Source organism: Choloepus didactylus, chromosome 3, assembly GCF_015220235.1.
Source record: "Choloepus didactylus isolate mChoDid1 chromosome 3, mChoDid1.pri, whole genome shotgun sequence".
NCBI classification, from domain to species: domain Eukaryota; kingdom Metazoa; phylum Chordata; class Mammalia; order Pilosa; family Megalonychidae; genus Choloepus; species Choloepus didactylus.
In genome coordinates this window covers 139930047-139950724 of record NC_051309.1, presented here as the reverse complement: position 1 = coordinate 139950724, position 20678 = coordinate 139930047, and the positions used below count along the sequence as shown (strand labels likewise).

Sequence of the window (20678 nt, the reverse complement as noted above, 5' to 3'; positions counted from 1 at the left end):
CAGTTCCATCCTCACAGGTAGCTCTCCTTATCACTGTGACATAGTTAATTTCTACCATACCTGAACCTGTTAATTTCCCTTATATTTATATGCTATCTCATTGTTTCTTGCCTGTCTTTTCCCTCTAGAATATAAGTTAAATATAGGTGGGGAGTTTCTCTGTCTTGTGTCCCCAGGACAGTGCCCGGGGATACAAAAACAATGAAATGTTTCTTAATTAAAAACTAAAAAAAAAAAAAAAAAAAAAGAACATTATGGCACATCAATATCAATAAAAAAGAAAGCTGCCTCCATGTAATAACTTCTTAACATTCCCCAATATTAATATATACATAGAAGTACAAATTTTCTGAGACATTCTTAAGTTCAAGAGAAGGAGGCAATCTATATTTTAAAATATGATTTTTCAAGAGAACCAAAGTTATCTTCATTTTGACTGGAAAAAAATTATATACAATATATAATCTTTCTAAATTAATCCTAATATAAAAATGAAAGACTCTTTCTGCTGCTCACTAATCTATGCCTGGGCTTCTTTATATATCTCAGAGACAGCAATGTTGACAATAAGGGGAGAGTAAAATGAGTAACTTATTACCCATAGTATTTGTCCTTCTAAAGTTTAAACAATTAGCTTACAACGTCTACTTTGAATAGGTGTCTAATTTTTGGGGGTAGGTATTAGTCTCCTAGGGCTGCTGTTAACAAATTACCACAAACTTGGTGGCTTAAAACAACAGAAATTTTCTCTCTCACAGTTCTGGAGGCTATATGTACGAAATCAAGGTGTCAGTAAGGGCCTTATTTGAATGTGGAAGAGGGAATGTGTTCTCTAAAGGCCCCTCTAAAGGCTCTCAGGGAGATTCCTTCCTTGCCTCTTCACTTTTGGCAATTCATGGCTTCCTTGGCTATTATGTATATCACTCCAATCTCTACCTCTGTTATCACATGGCCTTCCTTCCCCTTCTGTGAATATGTATCCATATTCTCTCTCTCTCTCCAATCCCTCTCTCTCTCTCGTAAGACACCAGTCATTGGTTGTAGGGTCCACACCAATCCAGTATGACATCATTCTAACTTGATTAAATCTACAAAGGCCATATTTCCAAATAAGGTCATATTCAAATACCAGAGGTTATGATTTGAATACTCAGACATATCTCATTTATCTAGAAATACCTTATATGGGAACCTCAACTGCCTGGAAATACTCTAGTAAGCCAAAACACCTTAGTAAGCAAACAGATTTCCTAAATGTCTCTGAATGGCCAGAGCACGTGTCATAAATTTATGCCCTTTATTCACTGGTGAGTCCTGTAAGTCCACATTCATCCTAAAAATTGCTTAACTGGATTTCCAGCCCACAGACAAACAAAAACAGAAATCAGAAATCCTAAGGGAGATAGAAAATGAGTACCACACTATTCTTGCTCTATTTTTCATACTATTACGAAATTAGGATTCACTACTGTAATAGAGAAAAAACTAAGGGCCTTAGCCATGACACTTTAAAAAAATAAAAAGGGTGAAGAAAGTGAAATTATTATAAAGAACTGGTCCTTGAAAGGATTCCTGTGAGGTATTAAATGGCTATGTACCCTTACTAAATCTCTTTAGTTCTGAACTTTGCTCCATATCTCTTTCTCCTTTCTTTGTTTCTCTAGTGCTAGGGCTCCCTTTAGTATCTCAAGTAGGACGGGTCTTTTATTAGCAAAATCTCTCAGCATTTGTTTGTCTGTGAAAAACTTAAGCTCTCCCTCAAATTTGAAGGAGAGCTTTGCTGGATAAAGAATTCTTGGTTGGCAATTTTTCTCTCTCAGAATTTAAAATATTTCATGCCATTGCTTTCTAGCCTCCTTGGTGGCCACTGAGTAGTCACTGCTTAGTCTTACACTGTTTCCCTTGTATGTGGTGAATTGTTACTCTCCTGCTGCTTTTAGTATTTGCTCCTTCTCCTCAGCATTTGACAATCTGATCAGAATATGTCTCAGAGTGGGTTTATTTGGATTTATTCTGTTTGGAGCTCGCTGGGCGTCTATGATTTGTGTATTTATGTTGTTTAGAAGGTTTGGGAAGTTTTCCCCAACAATTTCTTTGAATACTCTTCCTAGACCTTTACCCTTCTCTTCCCCTTCTGGAACACCAATGATTCTCCTATTTGTGCGCTTTACGTTGTTCGTCATATCCCTGAGATCCATTTCAATTTTCCCCCCATTCTTTCTTTTGTACTTTCACTTTCCATACTGCCCTCTTCCAACTCGCTGATTCTCTCCTCAGCTTCCTCTAATCTAGTACTGTGTGTATCCAGAATCTTTTAAATTTGATTGACAGTTTATTTCCATAAGATCATCTACTTTTTTATTTACTCTTGCAAATTCTTCTTTATGCTCTTCTACGGTCTTCTTCATGTCCTTTATATCCTGTGCCATGATCTTGTTGTTTGTGATTAGTTCTTTGATTAATTGCTCCAAGTACTGTGTCTCCTCTGATTTTCTGATTTGGGTGTTTGGGTTATCCATATCTTCTGGTTTCTTCATATGCTTTAAAATTTTCTGTTGTTTTTCCTCTTGGTATTTGCTTAACTAGATAGGGTTCTTTTAGGATATATAGGCTTCTTTGAACAATTATCTCTAATTTGTCAGATCTACAGCTTGGTGGAGTGCACTTTCTCTGACTTATCAGCAGATGGTGCCCCCGAGCCACCTATTACCCTCAAGCCAGTTCTCCCCAACTTTGTGTATGTGGTGAGTGGGGGTCCAAATCTTGTAGGGTCAAACGAGTCCTGAATGTGGGGGTGTGTCTGAGCTGTTAGGGAGGGAGGGTGGCTTTAAGAATCAAATCTCCCCAGCATTCCTGGAGACTTAAAGGTGTTGCAGGAGTCCAAACCTTTGGCTCAGTCTCCCTACAGTCTGTCTCTGCCATCGACCCACAAGTCTCTGGTATTGGTGTAGGGCCCCTGGGACTTCCATGTGGGTCCCGCCTCCAAGCCATGCCCTCCAAGGGCCTCTGCCAAGGAAAGACCATGCAACATCACAGGTGAGCGCAGGCCCCAAGGGAAGCTCTAGGACCGCTACACCGCACCGGGGTGTTCCCAGCCCACTGAGAAGATGGCTTTACGGGGCATGGTAAATTCCCCTTTCAGTGGATCTCTGCCTTCCTAGCTCTGGGACAATTAGCTGCAGGCATGCAAAAGGCTATTGTCCATGCCAGATACTGAGGTGGGTGCCTGGGGCATGGAAGACACTCCCTGCTGTGCTTGACTGTGCAGTGTAGCTCTGGGCCACAGCGCCGTGCAGGGGCATTCCCAGCCCACTGAAAACATGGCTTTATGGAGCATGATAATTTCCCCCTTTCACAGGCCTCCGCCTACCTAGCTCTAGGACAATTAGCTGGGGGTATGCGAAAGACTATCGTCCATGCCAGATACTGAGGCGGGTGTCTGGGGCGTGGAAGGCACTTTTACCGCGCTCAACTGCACGGCTCTCACTACCAGATCCACAGCTGCTTTTGGGGTCTTTAAACTAATCTGTCTCCAAACACCAACCCCCGGTTTCTCCTGACCGCAGCATGGCTGCCGGTTTCCCAGCAGCCTAACTCACTCATTTCTGAATGAAGACTCTTGGTTTCACCAAGTGCACAGTCCCTGCGGCCTTAGCAGGCCTTGTCCAGCTCATGGAATACTAGAACTGGTATTCTGGGGCACTTTTTTTTTTTTTTTTTTTTTTAATTAAATTCAGTTTTATTGAAATACATTCACACACCATACAATCATCCATGATATACAATCCACTGTCCACAGTATGATAACATAGTTATGCGTTCATCACCACAATCTATCTCTGAACATTTTCCTTACATCAGAAAGAACCAGAACAAGAATAAAAAATAAAAGTGAAAAAAAACACCCAAATCATCCCCCCATCCCACTCCATCTGTCCTTTAGTTTTTATCCCCATTTCTCCACTCATCCATACACTAGATAAAGGGGGTGTGGAGCACTTTCTTTTATCTAGTGTTTTTCACAGAGACGTTTTTTGCCCTGTCTCTCCTAATCTGCCATCTTATCCCTTCCCTGAACTATAATTTTAAAAGTTAAACTTTCACCTACTATTCTTATACTGATTTATCTGCACTAAAAGATTAGGACAACATTCCCTCTTCCTCAATTCAAATAAGGAAGTATGTGACAGCAAGACGATACATGGAGAGAACAATAATGGGGAAAAAAAGCCATGCTCCTTTAATGAAGTACTTTAAAGAATAGTGGTGCAATTCTGATAAGTAAGCTGGAAGAAAAGATTTTACAGAAATTATTAATAAATATAAACCAAAAGATAAATCATAAAAGGAAGAAATTATCTTGAAATGTAGCAAATATATTCTCATATACACAAGTATATTAAAAATCCAGGGCAGATCTCCAGTTATGACCAGAAAAATATCTAACAAATGCTGTTAAAAAGAACCTATAAATAAACAGTACACATAAAAAAACATGAAAACTTGGTATAATGGGATACAATAAAATTCTCCCAAGATTCTCCATCTGTGATACACCAAGAGTAATAAATTCAGTGTTAAGGTCACATAACTCATTTATAAGAAATAAACTAAAAAATCTATATTTTGTTATTATTGAATGTATAGTACCTTCTTCCGTTTGACCCTACAACTGTTCCTTAACCAAATCCTGAAAAATACCTTGTTAAGCATGTATTTTCAATCTAAAAATATTCATGTGCACAGTTCAAAATTTATCATTCTGAATTGGTTTTACCTGTGAAGTAAAAAGCTAGCACATAATAAAATACGTTTGGTTTTAATGGAAATTATGAAGAATTTAGGAAAGATGACTCCAAACACACATAAAAGCTGCTCCATATAATGTTATGAAAGATGCACAAATCCCTGAAAAGTGTATTAAAATTTTAAAGCACAGAACATTTAAAATAGAATTATTCTTTGATGCTTTCACAGAAAAAAAGATCTTTAGTGATAACTTCAGCGGAGCTTCAAAGCAAAATCTCAGAGATTAAAATTTTCAACTATTTAAGTACCAGTTATGGTTAAGATACTAAACATATAATCTACTAGAAGACTCTTGAAATATGATTTCTACATACCACATCATCTTTGCTTTCATTCTTAAATGAAGCTTCTGTCTCCATAGGAGCATCACTGTGATCTCCTTCCAAAATTTGCTTCTCAATTACTGATGCACTAGCCACACTGAAGATGCCATGGATGTTAACACGAACTTTAACCTTCACTTTGGAACTATCACCATCAGACTGTGGGAAAACATTCTGAATAGTGAAGCTCCCTTAAGGAAAAAAGAGCTTTGATCAGTACACACCTCAAAATGACTCCTCATTCAAGGTATTGAGTAATCTGACCATAATAATAATCTGCCCAAAATTATCAGTGCTAGGACACAGGAGAGTTGGTGGTGTTTAAACCAAGAACAATCTGATTCAAAGGCAATGTAACAAGTATATTACAATACTGCTATTTTAACACCAAAATACAATTCAATTTCTGAGTATAGAAATCAAAAGGATATTAGTACCTTTCACTATAAGCTTTACAAACCAAAATCATCTTGGTAATTCATAAGAAAAGCAATTTTAAAAACTTTCTGGAGTTTTCCCATAGCAAAATTGCTAAGTTACCCAGTTACTAATATCTGCATGGATCGTATCAATTTTTTACTATAAGAAATCTCCTAATATTCTATTTCTCTAAAGAAGTCTCAATTATAAAAGGATATCTATAGGAGAGAAAATACTATGCAGAGAAACTGAGTAGTAAACAATTTGGTTGGTCTTCAATAATTTATTTCTATTACTTTTAATACTGAACTTGAAATATTTATTTTGTCCCCTCTTTAGTCTATGAATAAACAGTACATATGGAAACTTTTAAAACTTAAAAATTATCCCTTCTCTTTTAAATGTTATAAAATTATACTTGATTGTGTATCTTTTAATACTATTACTCAGTTCAAATAGACATTACAGACTCCTTTTCCCACGTTCATATTAGTCAAATGATTCTCATTCTAGTTGTTGCCAGGGAGTATAAGAAAGTTTTAAATCAGATTATACAGTCATGCTGGCAGCACAATTTCAATTTAATGATTAAAGAGATTTTCATAAAAAATAACCCTTACATAAACCTTTCAGGCCAGTTACAGAGCATTCAAGATACCGAAGTCAAAATGAATTAAAAACACTCCAACCTGAGATTAGACCAGGAATAAATTCTGAGCACTAAAAAAATAAATGTTTAGAAAAACGTTATGAATATCTTTCTTTTAAAATCCAGTGCTGGCACAGCTGAGATGTCAATTTATTTGTTTACTTAATGTTAATTTTATCTTATTTATAAAAGGCCAAAAATTTATGAAAAACTTTTTTTTGAGTTCTCTTACCTATTCTTGGATCAGGATAAGGCACTTCATGTATATTAGTATAAAATGCTTCTAGTTCAAATGGTTCCTTCTTATGAAAAGTAATGACTTTTGAGAATGGGGCAGGATGGTTCTTACAGAATACTTCACATTCCCTAAAAAGGAGTAGAAAAAGACTAATTTCAAAAACAAACAAAAAGTTGTTTATAAACCTAATTAAATAATCCATCTTATCCTCAATTCATAATCAGAAATTGCGAAGATCTCTAGGCACCAATGTGAAGAAAAAAATTATTGCTTTTACCATAAACATGCATTTTGACAGGTACAGACTGTTCTATACTATCAAAAAGAAGGAAGCAAATTACCTGAGAATAGCCATATTCTTTAACGCAATCTTGTGGGGGCAGATTTATTAATCTTTCTGATTAGTGTGTGACATCTTGATTGAGTGTTTCCATGGAGATGTGACTCACCCAACCATGGGTAATACCTTTGGTTAGATTATTTCCATGGAGTTGTTACTCCAACCATTCAGTGTGGGTCTTAATTAAATCACTGGAGCCCAATAAGAGCTCAGACAGAAGGAGCTCAGTGCTGCAGCTGAGAGAGACATTTTGGAGACGGCCGTTGAAAGCAAACTTTTGCTGATGCTTCAGAGATACTAGCTCAGAGTTTGCTCTAGAGAAGTTATGAGAGGACAAAACACCCCAAGAGCAACATTTTGAACGCCATTTTGAAACACAACTTGGGAGCAAAGGAAGAAGATGCCTTCCTTGTACCTTCCCCGTGGACAGAGGTGTTCCAGATGCCTTTGGCCACTCTTCAGTGAAGGTACCCTATTTTTGATGCCTTGGTTTGGACACTTTTATGGCCTTAGAAATGTAACTTTGTAATCAAATAACCCCCTTTATAAAAACCAATCCATTTCTGGTATTTTGCACAATGGCAGCATTAGTAAACTGGAACACTCCTTTTAAAAACACTTTCTATTTGGAAATTACAGAAAGGTGTCAAAATAAAAATAGTACAAGGAACATGTGTGTGCCAGTTTGAATGTATTATGTCCCTCAAAACGCCATTATCTTTGACAGAATCTTGTGTGGGCAGATGTATTAGTGTTGATTAGACTGTAATTCTTTGAGTGTTTCCATGGAGATGCGACCCACCCACTGTAGGTGATAACTCTGATTAGATAATTTCCATGGAGGTGTGTCCCTGCCCATTCAGCCTGGGCCTCAATTAGTTTACTAGAGCACTATATAAGCTCAGACAGAAGGAGGGAGCTTGCTACAGTCAAGAAGGACACTTTAAAGAATGCGCAGGAGCTGAGAGAGTAGCTGCAGATGAGAGACAGTTTGAAGGTGGCCGTTGAAAGCAAACTTGCTCTGGAGAAAAGAGGACAAATGCCCCAAGAGCAATTGACAGTGACATTTTGAAGAGGAGCTGTGGCCTAGAGGGGAACATACTGGGAGAAGCCATTCTGAAACCAGAACTCGGAGCAGATGCCAGCCACCTGCCTTCCAAGCTAACAGAGGTTTTCTGGATGCCAGTGGCCATCCTTCAGTGAAGGTACCCAACTGTTGATGTGTTACCTTGGACACTTTATGGCCTTTGGACTGTAACTTTGTAACCAAATAAACCCCCTTTATAAAAGCCAATCCATTTCTGGTATTTTGCATAACAGCAGCATTAGCAAACTGGAATCTGTATATCCTTTATCTAGATTTTGTCTATTAACATTTTATACCATTTGTTTCATCATTTGTGTACACATATTCTCTTTCTTTATCTGTATAAGTTATTATTTTCTTCTGAAGCAATTGAGGGTGTTACTTATGTCATGGCCCTTTACCCCTAAATACTTCAGTGTGTGTTTCCTAAAAGGGCTATTCTCTAATATAATTACAATACAGTTATCAATTTCATAAATTTACATTGATACAATACTAATCTATCATCAATATTCCAATTTTTTTCAGTTGATACAGTAATGCCATTTATAGTATTCTTCCCATTCCGGTACAAAGAGTTTTTTTTAACCTATATAGCAATTTATATTCCTTAAATAGTGTAGCAGAAACAGTTTATGGCTATAGCTTATATTGGCCCAGAAACTCACTATTTAACACTATGCCATCATCCTATCACATTAATTATGCAAGGTTTGAAAATCTGATATTCATGAACCTTTTCCTCTATCCTAGTTTTCAAGAACCTACCAATAATACACAAATTCATAAAGTCAGAAATTATAATTCAGGTTACCAGGGGCAAAGGTGCAGAATGGGGAGTTAATGCTTATTTGGTAGTTTCTGTTTGGGATGATGGGAAAGTTTTGGTAATAGAGGGTGGTGATGGTAGCACAACATTGTGAATGTAATTAACACCACTGAACTGTGTGCTTGAATGGCTAAAATGGGAAATTTTATATTGTATGTATCTTATCAGAACAAAAGCTTTTTAAAAATTAGCCGTCACACTCTCTATGATAGAATATCATATCAAAAATGTAAAACCAGCACCAAACAGGATATTCATTTAAGCTTATGGATTTAAAAAATGTTGGTAGATCTAATTATCTGGGTGGGAGGGTATATTGGAGTTATCTGTCTGGGTTTTGTAGTTTTGTGACTGTCCTGTAAGTTTGAAAGTATCTCAAAATAAAAAGTAAAATAAAAACAAACAAATAAACAAAAAACCCTACCAACCAGTACCTTCTACTTTCTCATTGTGGTGGTCATTAGAATATATTTAACTTTTCCATTTGGCTCCCTAAAGACATTTTATCATCCTTGTTTCCTGGATTATTTCTACCTTTAACTTTTTAAGAATAATACTCCTTGTCTCAAAACTGACATTAAAACATGCCATATAAATGTTCTTCAAGACATTCAGATCAAGACGATAATTTATATTTTTAAAACCTGTGCAGAAATTTCAATTTCTTGAAATGTATAGAACACGGAACAAAATTTCAAAAGCAACTTCAAAAACTAAATACAGCTTTACTTCACTGTAAAGCTATGCTTCTGAAAAGTTGGCAAATGAAATATTTGAAACACAAATTTCAATTTTGGAAGGGAAGTAAGCTATTTAAATAAACCCTGGGCATTGCACGGAAAAATAAATGTAAATATCAATAAAAGCATACAAAGGTTTTAGCTCACAATATTCAGAAATGCAAATTTAATGAAGTACCATTTTTTATTATCAAACTGCTGAATTTAAAAGTTAAAACAGTAATCACATTCACCATTCATATTTAGGAATATAAATTGATACAACGTTTAAAGTGAATAATTTGGCAATATTAGTTAAAATAATGTGCATATCCTTTGACTCATCAATTCCATGCCTACAGTTAGACACGGATATACGGAACACAACTGAGTAACAATATGTATATAAGGAAGTTCCTAATAGCATTGCTTGAAATTGTAAAAATATGACTTAATAGTTTATTGGTTACATTAATTATGGTACATATGACTTGAAAAAAGTTATTGTCTGTTGACAGGGGAAGATAATATTTTTAAAAGTTGCATTGGAGATACACAAGTGAGATCCTACATGTATTAAAAAGGTATATACTTTTATATTTGGATAGTCAAAGAAAATGACTGAATGGATACACACCTAGCAGTTAACAATGGTTACCTTAGTAAAATGAGCTAAGGGAATTGGGGCATGGCAAATGCAGGTCTTTAGGTTTTTTCATGTCTGTACTGTGATTCTTATTTGAAAGAGTGTGTTTTACTTTAACAATAAAGTTCTAGTTAAAAAATATGCCTATCTTTGTTCACAGACTATATTCTACCTTCTTGTTTCTTACATTTTATTTAAAGTGTTTCCAAGAATTGTAACAGTATAAATTACCATACTTTTAAAAAATGTTTAATTGATTAAGTCAAGATTTATGACCAGTTGTAACCAAGACTTTTAACGGTAACTTACCCAGTTCCATCTTCAAAAGAGGTCTTCCACCTTAACGTGATTGAATAGGGAACAACGTCTGTTATGGAAAACTCGCGCACTTTAAACGCCGGTGAAAGAATCGCACACTGAAAATAAGACGTATACCATATTTAAATCAACAAACACAAACCATACTCTAGGTCACCCTGATTAAACTGCTTAATGATGCCCTTATATTAAAATTGGTACACTTAAAAAATTACTGCTATTATGTAACAACTAACTAAAATTAGAAAGGGCTGGAGCACTGTGTGAACTTATAAGAATACAAGAACATTTTTACATCTCAAAAAAGACTTTTAAATGTGAATAGCAAGAATTCATAAAACAAACGTTTTTTCAATACAGTTATAGGCATACTATTATAATTTAAAAATATAAATGGGAAAGGCAAGACACTTATTTATCAGGAATAATTTCAATTTATTTTAGCTTATTGACAGGTGGTTGGAAGAGATACTATTAGAAAGTCCCTGGAGACCTATCTCCCTTTTCTGGCAAAATATAAACTCTAAAAAAAGGGGGGTGGGTGGTGGTGGTAGGAATAACAACAATACCTGTAATGCACATCCTCTTGCAACAGCTTCATCAGCATTTAGTGTGGTACTTATGTCTTTTAGAAAGAACTTAGTGATCTGTTCCTTCACTGCAGGAATTCGTGTTGCTCCTCCTACAATTTCTATACTACTTATGTCTTCACGTTGTAATTCTAGAAAATAAAATGTTTTTAAGAGACAAATAAGATGGTCTTTATAAAAATGTGGACACCAAGCTTTGGAAGGCACTTTAAAAATAAGTGGGTCAATTCTGTATTTACATAAAAGAAGGTAAAATGAAAAGGAGATAAAACACAAATCATAAAAAGGGGCAAAATTAATAAATATTAACTACTATATCTGTGACAGGCACTGCGCTGGAGTAACAATCAGGACAGACAAGTACCCTACAGATGTTCAAGGAACTCTTTCAGAGTCCTTCAATTTTCTTGACCAGAAAAGAACTTCTACCTGTAATATTGTCAATTACAAAAACCTTAACAAAAAGCAATCATGTCTCCATTTCTCCTTTCATCTTAAAATCTTCTATACTTACACATTAAATATCTCCAAATTTAACTAGCATTAGCTTTACGACCTAAATAATAAAATGAGCCAGGAAGCATTCTCACAAACCCAGATTTCTAGTGCCATACTATAATGAATAAAAAATGAGTTATAGTCTTCTATAAAATGAGAAATAAAAATCTAAAAACCCATCAAGTTTTTACTGCTTAGACCATTGCCTACCCCACTGAAATGAGTACAGTTTTGACGGTTAGTCCAGCAATTTCTACTTACTAGCTTGTTCCATTACTGCTTTTAAAGGTGGTTCAACCCTGGCCAAGAGGGAAACACATAATTGTTCAAATTGAGCTCTGTGGAAAAAATGAAATAAAATTCATTATTTTGGGATAAAAAATTCAGCAAATCTTCTAAAATAGCAATGAAAACAATTAGACATGATCTAATCAATTAAAAATAAGCAAACACTTTTCAAACTGAAAACATACATGGGTACCTGTTCATTTTACTAGAAACATCAAGGTCATTCATGAAACATTCGATGTTCAATGGAAGATCTGATGCATTTGCACTCATTAGCTTCTTTAGTTTTTCACATTCCTGATATAGACGCAACAAGGCCCGAGAATTTTCTTTCACATTTATCTTATATTTGGTCTTGAACTCCTCACAGAAGTAGTCTACCAAAGCCTCATCAAAATTTCTGCCACCCAGATATGGATCAAAAGTAGTAGCCAAGACCTGTTTAATTAAAAAACCAGAACTGAATTTCCTGAAATACAGATGATTAAAAAAAAAAAAAATCAAAAAACAAAACAAAACATAACAAACAGAAAACAGGAAAAAATTCATTAAAATTATAATGAAGCCAAAGGAGTTGTCAAATCACAGGAGGGCCAATATGGCATCAGAGATAAATTATCATTTATATTTACCCAATGTATTTTCCCACTCTGAACTTTCTGCTATATATTTATGGATCCATATATTGTAATTAAAAGAAGAATTCTAATTCTGAAATAATTGAGTTACAACTAAAATTTCATTATCTTACATCCTCTGGTTCCAGAAAAACACTGAACAGGTAGGCCAAAACTGAAAATTTAGAGAGCCAAGAGTCCTAAGCATATAAGCAAGAACAAATATCCAAGAAGAGGAGATTTAAAGATTATTATCTCACATACTATATTTATTCAATTTCCAGACCGAGAATTAGGCTTTTTGACTTTCATTAAAAAAAACGACAACAACAGCCAGTCCATTATTTTATAAAAACATATAAGAAAGGATATATGAGGCAAAAAAAAAAAAAAAAAAAAAAAAAGGAAACAGAAAAAAGTGAAGAGGAAAAACAAGAATTTAATATAATAAGCTTGTTGAGCAAATAGACCTCCTCAGATAGCAGTCTGGTGGAATGAGAGTAATCAAGTCACAGAACTTCAATAGTATCACTCTTAAAAACATAGGACCAATATATCTAGTCTCTCTCCCTAGAATTCCACTGTGGTGGTTCATCAGCATTTTTTTTTTTTTTACCAGGAGGGATGGAATGGTGGTAAACATAAGAGAATGAGAGAATGAGGGAAGTGTAATCTGATTGGGATGTCATCCCACGTATGCATGGAGTATCCATAGATAGGTTTCTCATAGGTCCAGTATTACCCAAAATTAAATGCAAAGTTGCATTCGTATGTGAATGGTGCAAGTGGGCATTCTTCTGGGGAGAAGGGCCATGACTTTTATCAGACTTCCAAAGGGGTCTACGATCTAAAACTTACAGATCAACTCAAGGTTATCTACTAAAAAGGAAGGAAGAAAATGGTTCTCTTTTAATTAAAGTTAAAATTTAAGGTCGACTAGTGATAGTAGCTAGTGAGGGGGAATGATAATTTAACACATTCAGATACGTTAATGATGGTGAATTCAAAGGTATGGTAATGGATAGGGGTGACGACTGATAAACTTAAATCCTTCAGAGTGTTCCTATGTCAGCTAAGACCCAAAACCCAGAGGCAATACTCTCTTTTTAAGAACATCAACCAGATATGTCCCCTTTGCTGATGAAGTCAACATCCTTTTTCAACATGAATAGGTTAGGGTGGTCACTGCCTAGACATCCCTGATCGGGAAAGTGATTAAACTAGAGGAAGGGGCAGCAACAGACAAGATGGAATTTAACAAAGAATTATGAATACTGAATCTTTATATAATTTGCTTTTTCTTAGGTGCTAGGGTATTAGAATAGATAAAAGGAAAAAAATAAAATGGTGGAACTGTAACCCATAACATTCTTTGAAATTTGTTCTACAGCTACTTGTTAAATTGTAATTTGAAAGCCATGCCTTTTTGTATATATGTTATATTTCACAATAAGGAAATAACTCAAACTATGGTACAGTAACTCATAACTTTGGAAATTTCCTATATATCTACTTGTTAAATCATACTTTGAAAGATTTTACTTTTTTGTATATATGTTGTATTTGATAAGGAAATAACTGCAACTGTGGAATAGTAAACTATAATATTCTTTGAAATTTGTTTTCTACTTGTTAAATTGCACTTGGAAAGTTATCACTTTTATGTATATATGTTATATTCTACAATTAAAAAACAAAACAAAACAAAAAATTTAAGGTCTAATGTCAAAGATCAAGCCAATTTACACAGAAAACTACTCTGTGAGTCATTTCCCTTTAATTTTCTGATGACAAGGACAATGTTATAGTAATATAAACTGTAAGGCAAAGGTTCTATAAGGTGTTGGACAACTACAGCATTTTATCCTCTAAGTAAATTCTACTCATAGGCATAATGGAGATAGTTTAAGTCTTGGACAAGATATTCCATGTAAAAATAAATATAAAACCAAAAACGGATAATCAGAAGACAAGCACATAGAAGAAAATTATGTCTAGGACTCCCAGATAGAAAGGCTTTTGAAAATAATGGGAGTCATTTTAGAATATCTTCCTTAAGTATATTACTGGATAAATAATTTATGCTCTCTAATAGCTACCTTAACACCTCAACGAAATACCAATAATAAAAAACTGTAGGTATATCAGCACCCACAATGTGCTAGGCATCCCAACCATTTTGTATAGATCAACTCATTTTATCCTAAAAAATTCTATGAGAAACTCACAACTTCTGTAATAAAAAAAATTTTTTAAGTTAAAAAAAATTCTATGAGGCAAATACTGATATCCTCAGATGAGTAAACTGAGGTTTAGGGAGATTAAATAACTTGATCAAGGTCACAGTTTTTAAGTAGTAGAGACAGGATTAAAACCCAGAAATTAAGGCTCTCTATATAGTCTGTATGCTTAACCACTACAATTAAATGTAGCAAATCAGTTATTTACTTACCTTAAGTTTTCCTTTATTAAAAGCACAAACTGAGACCTGGTATGCAGAATGTCCCATATCAATGAATACTACATTTCTTGGTTTCTCATCTAAAGGGGGAAGATCCTGTTTATAAATTCCATATGCTAGTGCAACTGTGTAGGAACAAAGAACTAGGTTATTTCCTACTAACATAGGAATCAATGGAAAGCAAACAAGAAATAAGTGCCCTTGATAATGCACCTTAACACACAGTATATATACAATATAGTAATAGAAATCATTAATTATTAGCTTCAGAGTAAATTTACTTTTTAAAATTTGTTTTATTTTTTTCCTAACCACCTATAACTCTATCAGTACTAACCATTCTTATAACCAGTAAGACATTTTAACTTCTGCAAAAATGTTGTACTCCAAAATGACAAATTTATAATAATCAGTACGTAATAGTTAAAAAAATAAATGCTTTGCATTAAGAAAATACTTTCACAATATTTCTCTGACAATAGTTTTCAAAGTGTAAAATGCTTACCTGCAGTAGTTTCATTCATCAGCCTTAAACAATTTAAGCCTGCAACCTGGGCTGCAGCCAACACAGATCTTCTCTCAGCATCAGTGAAAAAACTAGGAATCTGGTATTGAAAAACAATAAGTAAATTAGTTTAATATAATGGATTTTACCTATTCTATCAATTGAAAAATGTAAATAATTGCACTAAAATGTATATACAGCTTAAGGCAAAGAATGGTTGTCTAACTTTAAAAATGAGGAAAATTATTAGTATTGTATTTTAAGTTTTACGATTTATATACCTTGAAGATTTGATCAAAAAGCATAAACACGGAAGTTGTTAATAATATGGAATAACATAGGAGGATTTCCAAAGTTTGTTAATCTAAACCCTTCCTATTCCTATCCTAATTTGGCTGTGTGTGTATACATAAATTATAATATACAATTGTATAATTCTCTGTATATATTTCATTTAATAAAGAAAAATTGAAAATAACCTAAGAGACTGTTAAAAAGAGACTGATCAAAAATATTATGGTATATCTATATATTGGAACCCTGTAGAGCTGTTAGAAAGGATCGGGTAGATCTCAAATGCCATGGACTACTATCTTTATTATGTTAAAATAAAAAAGTATATATAGCATGACTTCATATATATATAAATGTAAGGAATGTAATCCCAACTGTTTATAATGGTTATCTTTGTAAAGGGGAGAACTATATTCCAGGGGACTGATAATGGGCATGCAGATCTTTTAAAGTCACCAAAAAACATTAAATATATTTTTATTAAAAAATAAAATGAACTGTAAGTCATTAAGTTTTTTTGATCTGTCAAATTAATAATCACCACTTTGGCCTAAAGACAAATTTATGAAAAGCTAGTTATTAAGTATAATTATATACAAAATGACTTGGGCCTCTGAGTTCTTTTATAAAGTAGTACTGCCCAATTTTGTCTACTGAATTTAGAAATTTCATTTCATAAATATTAAAAACAGGAAAAAATTTGAATTTTGATAAACTTATCTTGATTTTGGTACCATCCATCTGACAAAATTCTAGATTATACTACATCGTTCATTTAATATTCCTTATAGGTACTTTTCTAATCACTAGTGATATAGCAGTACAAAAAAAGACTAAATACTTGTCTTTAGAGAGCTCATAATGGATCTATTGCAGAAACTACAAAAGTTAATAATGGCCAAGAAGTTCATATCGTTTTGTTCTGACACTAATTTATGACATGAAAATAAAAGAATAGGTCAAGTAAATAGGCATGGATTTGAATTTAAAATGGTTTTTATCTGCACCATTCTGACATACTTTCGAGCAAGTTGGATTTGGACTGTGCCAGTTTGGATATCTTACGTCCTCCACAAAGCCATGATCTTTTAATTCAGTCTTGTGAATTAGTTGTTTCCATGGAGATGTGATTTACCCAATTGTAGGTGACACTTTTGATTAGATTATTTCCATGGAGGTATGGCCCTGCCCATTCAGCTCCGGTCTTGATTAGTTTACTGGAGTACTTTAAAAAGAACCATCACAGGCCCAGGCTGCTGCAGCTAAGAGAGACATTTTGGAGACAGCTGTTGAAAGCAGACTTTTTGCTGACGCTTTGGAGATGCCAGCCCAGAGTTTGCTCTGGAGAAGCTAAGAGAGACAAGTCCAGAGACATTTTGGAGAAAGCCATTTTGAAACCAGAGCGATGCCAACCACATACCTTCCCAGCTAACAGAGGTGTTCCGGACACCATTGGCCATTCTTCAGTGAAGGTACCCTCCTGTTGTACCTTAGTTTGGACATTTTTATGGCCATAGAACTGTAGATCTGTAGCCAAATAAACCCCCTTTATAAAATGCAATCCATTTCCGGTATTTTGTATAATGGCAGCATTAGCAAACCAGAACAGATTATATTTGGAAAGAATATGTCTTTTTGGGGTCCAGAAGGTAGAATGTGCCAGTTTGTATATATTATGTTCCCCAGAAAAAGCCATATTCTTTAGTGCAATCTTGTTGAGGGCAGACATTAATCTTTTGATTGTTTCCATGGAAACATGACTCAATCAACTGTGGGGGAAATGTTTGATTAAATTATTTCCATGGAGGTATGATTCCAGTCCATTCAGGGTGGGTCTTGATTTAATCACTGGAGTCCTATGAAAGAGCTCACAAACCAAAGGCGCTTAGAGCAGCTGAGAGAGACTTTTGGAGAGACTGAGATGCTTGCTGACGCGATACCTGGAGATGCTTCGAGATACAGACAGAAGGACGTTTGGAGATGGTAAGGTAAGAGATGAAGCCCAGAGCTTGCCCCGGCATAAGCTTAGAGAGAAACATGCTGGGATAAAGAATCAAGAATGCACAGAAGCTGAGAGAGGAGCTGGAACACGACCTGGGATCAGTAGAAGCCTCGTGCCTTCCCAGCTAACAGAGGTTTTCTGGATGCCACCGGCCATCCTTCAGTGAAGGTATCATCTTGATGCTTTAGTTTGGACATTTTTATGGCTTTAGAACTGTAAATTTGTAACATAATAAATGGCCTCTATAAAAGCCAATCCATTTCTGGTATTTTGCATAATGGCAACATTAGCAAACTGGAATATGGATGTTATGAGCATAGACTTGGAATGAACTATCTGTGTCTGATTTCTGGCTCCATCTTTTATTAAATATGTGATTTGGGGCAAATTATTTAACTTTTTTGTGCCTTGGTTTCATATCCTGATTCCACTTTCTGATGACATCAGACTCTTGATCTTATGTAGTCATGTTTAATAGTCTTAGGAATACATTCATATTTCATATAACTTAAAAACAAATTATCATAATATAATAGGTCTCAAGATAAGATTAGGCAAACAAATTTTTTGTTAAGAATCCTCAAAGAAAGATCTTTTCTTTCTCATACATGATCTCAAATTCCCTACTTGAAATTTTGAACCTTTCAACCTTCACCATAAAATATTAAGTCCTCCAAAGGTGGAAAGTTATGTGTTACCTAGAAAGGTAACAGGTACAGCAGCCACCAACACATTAGATTTTTAAGATTTGCTGATTATTACTATAGACTTTTGGGGAAATCCAATCCCTAAATGTTACCAAATAAGATATTTTTAAAAAATAACTGGATAAGGGTAGAAATTATTAAGGAAGGGGGAGAAAATATTTCAAGATAGCATTTATACACTGTAAAATATGACTAAAAAATATGACTCAAAAGTATTCATTACTGAAATCACACAGTCAGCTACTGGTTTCTTCAAGGCATTTTCTGAAGTCTCTTTAAGCTTGGCCAAAAGCATTCCAGTAACTTGCTCGATTGCGAAAGGTCTCTCTTCTTCTAGGTACCGCACCTAAAATACAAAGTTGAGATATTAAGAGTCATTTTGTACACTTTGAAGGACTGTATGTTATGTGAATATATCTCAATAAAATTGCATGAAAAAAAGCCATTTTTTCATCTAACAAGTAATTTATTGAGCATCTACTACATATCTAATGAATATACAACAGTGAAAAAGACAAAGTCCTGGCCTCAAAGAATGCATATTCCAAAAAGATTGTCATTCTAGAATCACAACCTCATAAAAATCAGTGACAATTTCTCTCATAGTATGACAACCAAGCAAATTCTTTTCAAAAGAGTGTATATCCTCTCTATATCCTCACTTCCCACAAAACAATTTTTATCATTCTATTTCCAACTGTGACACAGAAAACAATAAAGTATAAAAAAGATGAAATAATTCTTTTGAAAAGTTACACTTCCCCCTGGGTTTAAAATATAAACTTTCGGTCAGTAGTTTTGGGGAAAGAAAATGAGAACATCAGAAAACAATTTCCTTATTAAAAAAAAAAAGAACAGAAGGAAATTTAGTATATACCACTTCAAGTTTTCTGGGGACAATTATGAATTAAATATTAGAAAAATAGATATAGGTAATTTGCAAATAATATTTTAGACCAAATAACTGCTTCATCGTACACATAGGGCTAAGACTAGGTTGTTTTTGATCAAACCCTTCTATAATGACAACCACAAAAGTTATAAGCAATACAAAGCTACCTTAGAACCCACATAACTATATTTAATTCACTTAGGTAAAGGCTATGTCTTTACCTCTGTATGCTCAGTGGAGTGAATGATTTTATTCTGTACCACTTTAAACTTTGAAATAAGTTTAAAGAATTTCTCTCCCAAGCAGCAAAATGTATGAATATATGTAAGTGTGTATAAATATTTATATGTATATATTTGATAAGATCTCCATACCTCAGTTGATATAGATTTATTTCCAAATCAATTTACAAGTAAATACTGTATCAAATAAAGGGAGTAGTGAGAAGGAGAGAAATGAATCAAATTCCATGGTCTTAGTCTGAATGACTATGGGGAGCAAAACAATACAATATTCTTTTGGTATATAAACATAAAAGTTAGATGAAATAAACATCAAATTTAATTCAAACAAATATCTAAAAAAATGGATAAAATGCTTAAAATCTTTAACCTTCAAAAGACAGTTTGATTTGAAATTTGTTCTACAGCTACTTGTTAAATGGTAATTTGAAAGCTATACTTTTTTATATATACATTGTATTTCACAATAAGGAAATAACTGAAACTATGGTACTATAATTCATAATAACTTTGGAAATTTCCTATATATCTACTTGTTAAATAATACTTTGAAAGATATCACCTTTCTGTATATATATTATATTCTATAATAAGGAAATAACTGAAACTGTGGAATTGTAACCTATGATACTCTTTGAAATTTGCTCTCCAACTACTTGCTAAATTGCACTTGGAAAGTTGTCACTTTTATATATATATGTTATATTCTACAATAAAAAAATGAAAAAAACAGTTTGATACAGGACGGACTGATGTTTTCCAAACCTCTTCAACTAGCGTACTGGCTCTCACTATGAATACTTACAAATTACATACTGAGATATTAGGTTTCAACTTTCTTTTGTAAAAAATTGTACTATTTTCCCTAACCCATTCACAAAGCATGAATTGTTCTTTTTTTAAGAATAAAAGCAAAAGAATTTAAATAGTTCAAAATAAAATTGCTCTAAGTGATCATTAACCAGAATTTATATCTAATGGGTATCTGAATATTATTCTTTACCTCAGTTATGGCTAACATAACCCATATGCAGCTTCCCATTCAGCAACCCTTGACCAGCAAATTTTACCTAAAATACGGCATCACAATTTTTCCTCTTATCTTCAACTTCTTATTGGTGTCTTTCCTGAATTATTTTAACAGCCTCCTGTCAACTTACTGCAATTCATTATCCACCCTGTAATTCAAGTCCTTTACTAAAAA

The 20678-nt window shown here is 34.1% G+C and overlaps 1 protein-coding gene across 1 annotated transcript in view; it reads right to left on the bottom strand.

Annotated features, from left to right (window-relative positions):
* HSPA4L (heat shock protein family A (Hsp70) member 4 like) overlaps positions 1-20678 on the bottom strand; it is a 55689-nt gene that overhangs the window by 18044 nt on the left and 16967 nt on the right. The window contains exons 4-12 of the mRNA XM_037830624.1: positions 18564-18686; positions 15338-15437; positions 14824-14957; positions 11948-12192; positions 11728-11804; positions 10948-11099; positions 10370-10476; positions 6434-6567; positions 5124-5323 (exon numbers count right to left, since the gene is read on the bottom strand). Of these exons, the coding sequence (XP_037686552.1) occupies positions 5124-5323; positions 6434-6567; positions 10370-10476; positions 10948-11099; positions 11728-11804; positions 11948-12192; positions 14824-14957; positions 15338-15437; positions 18564-18686 (1272 nt within the window). The remainder of the gene's footprint in view (positions 1-5123; positions 5324-6433; positions 6568-10369; positions 10477-10947; positions 11100-11727; positions 11805-11947; positions 12193-14823; positions 14958-15337; positions 15438-18563; positions 18687-20678) is intronic.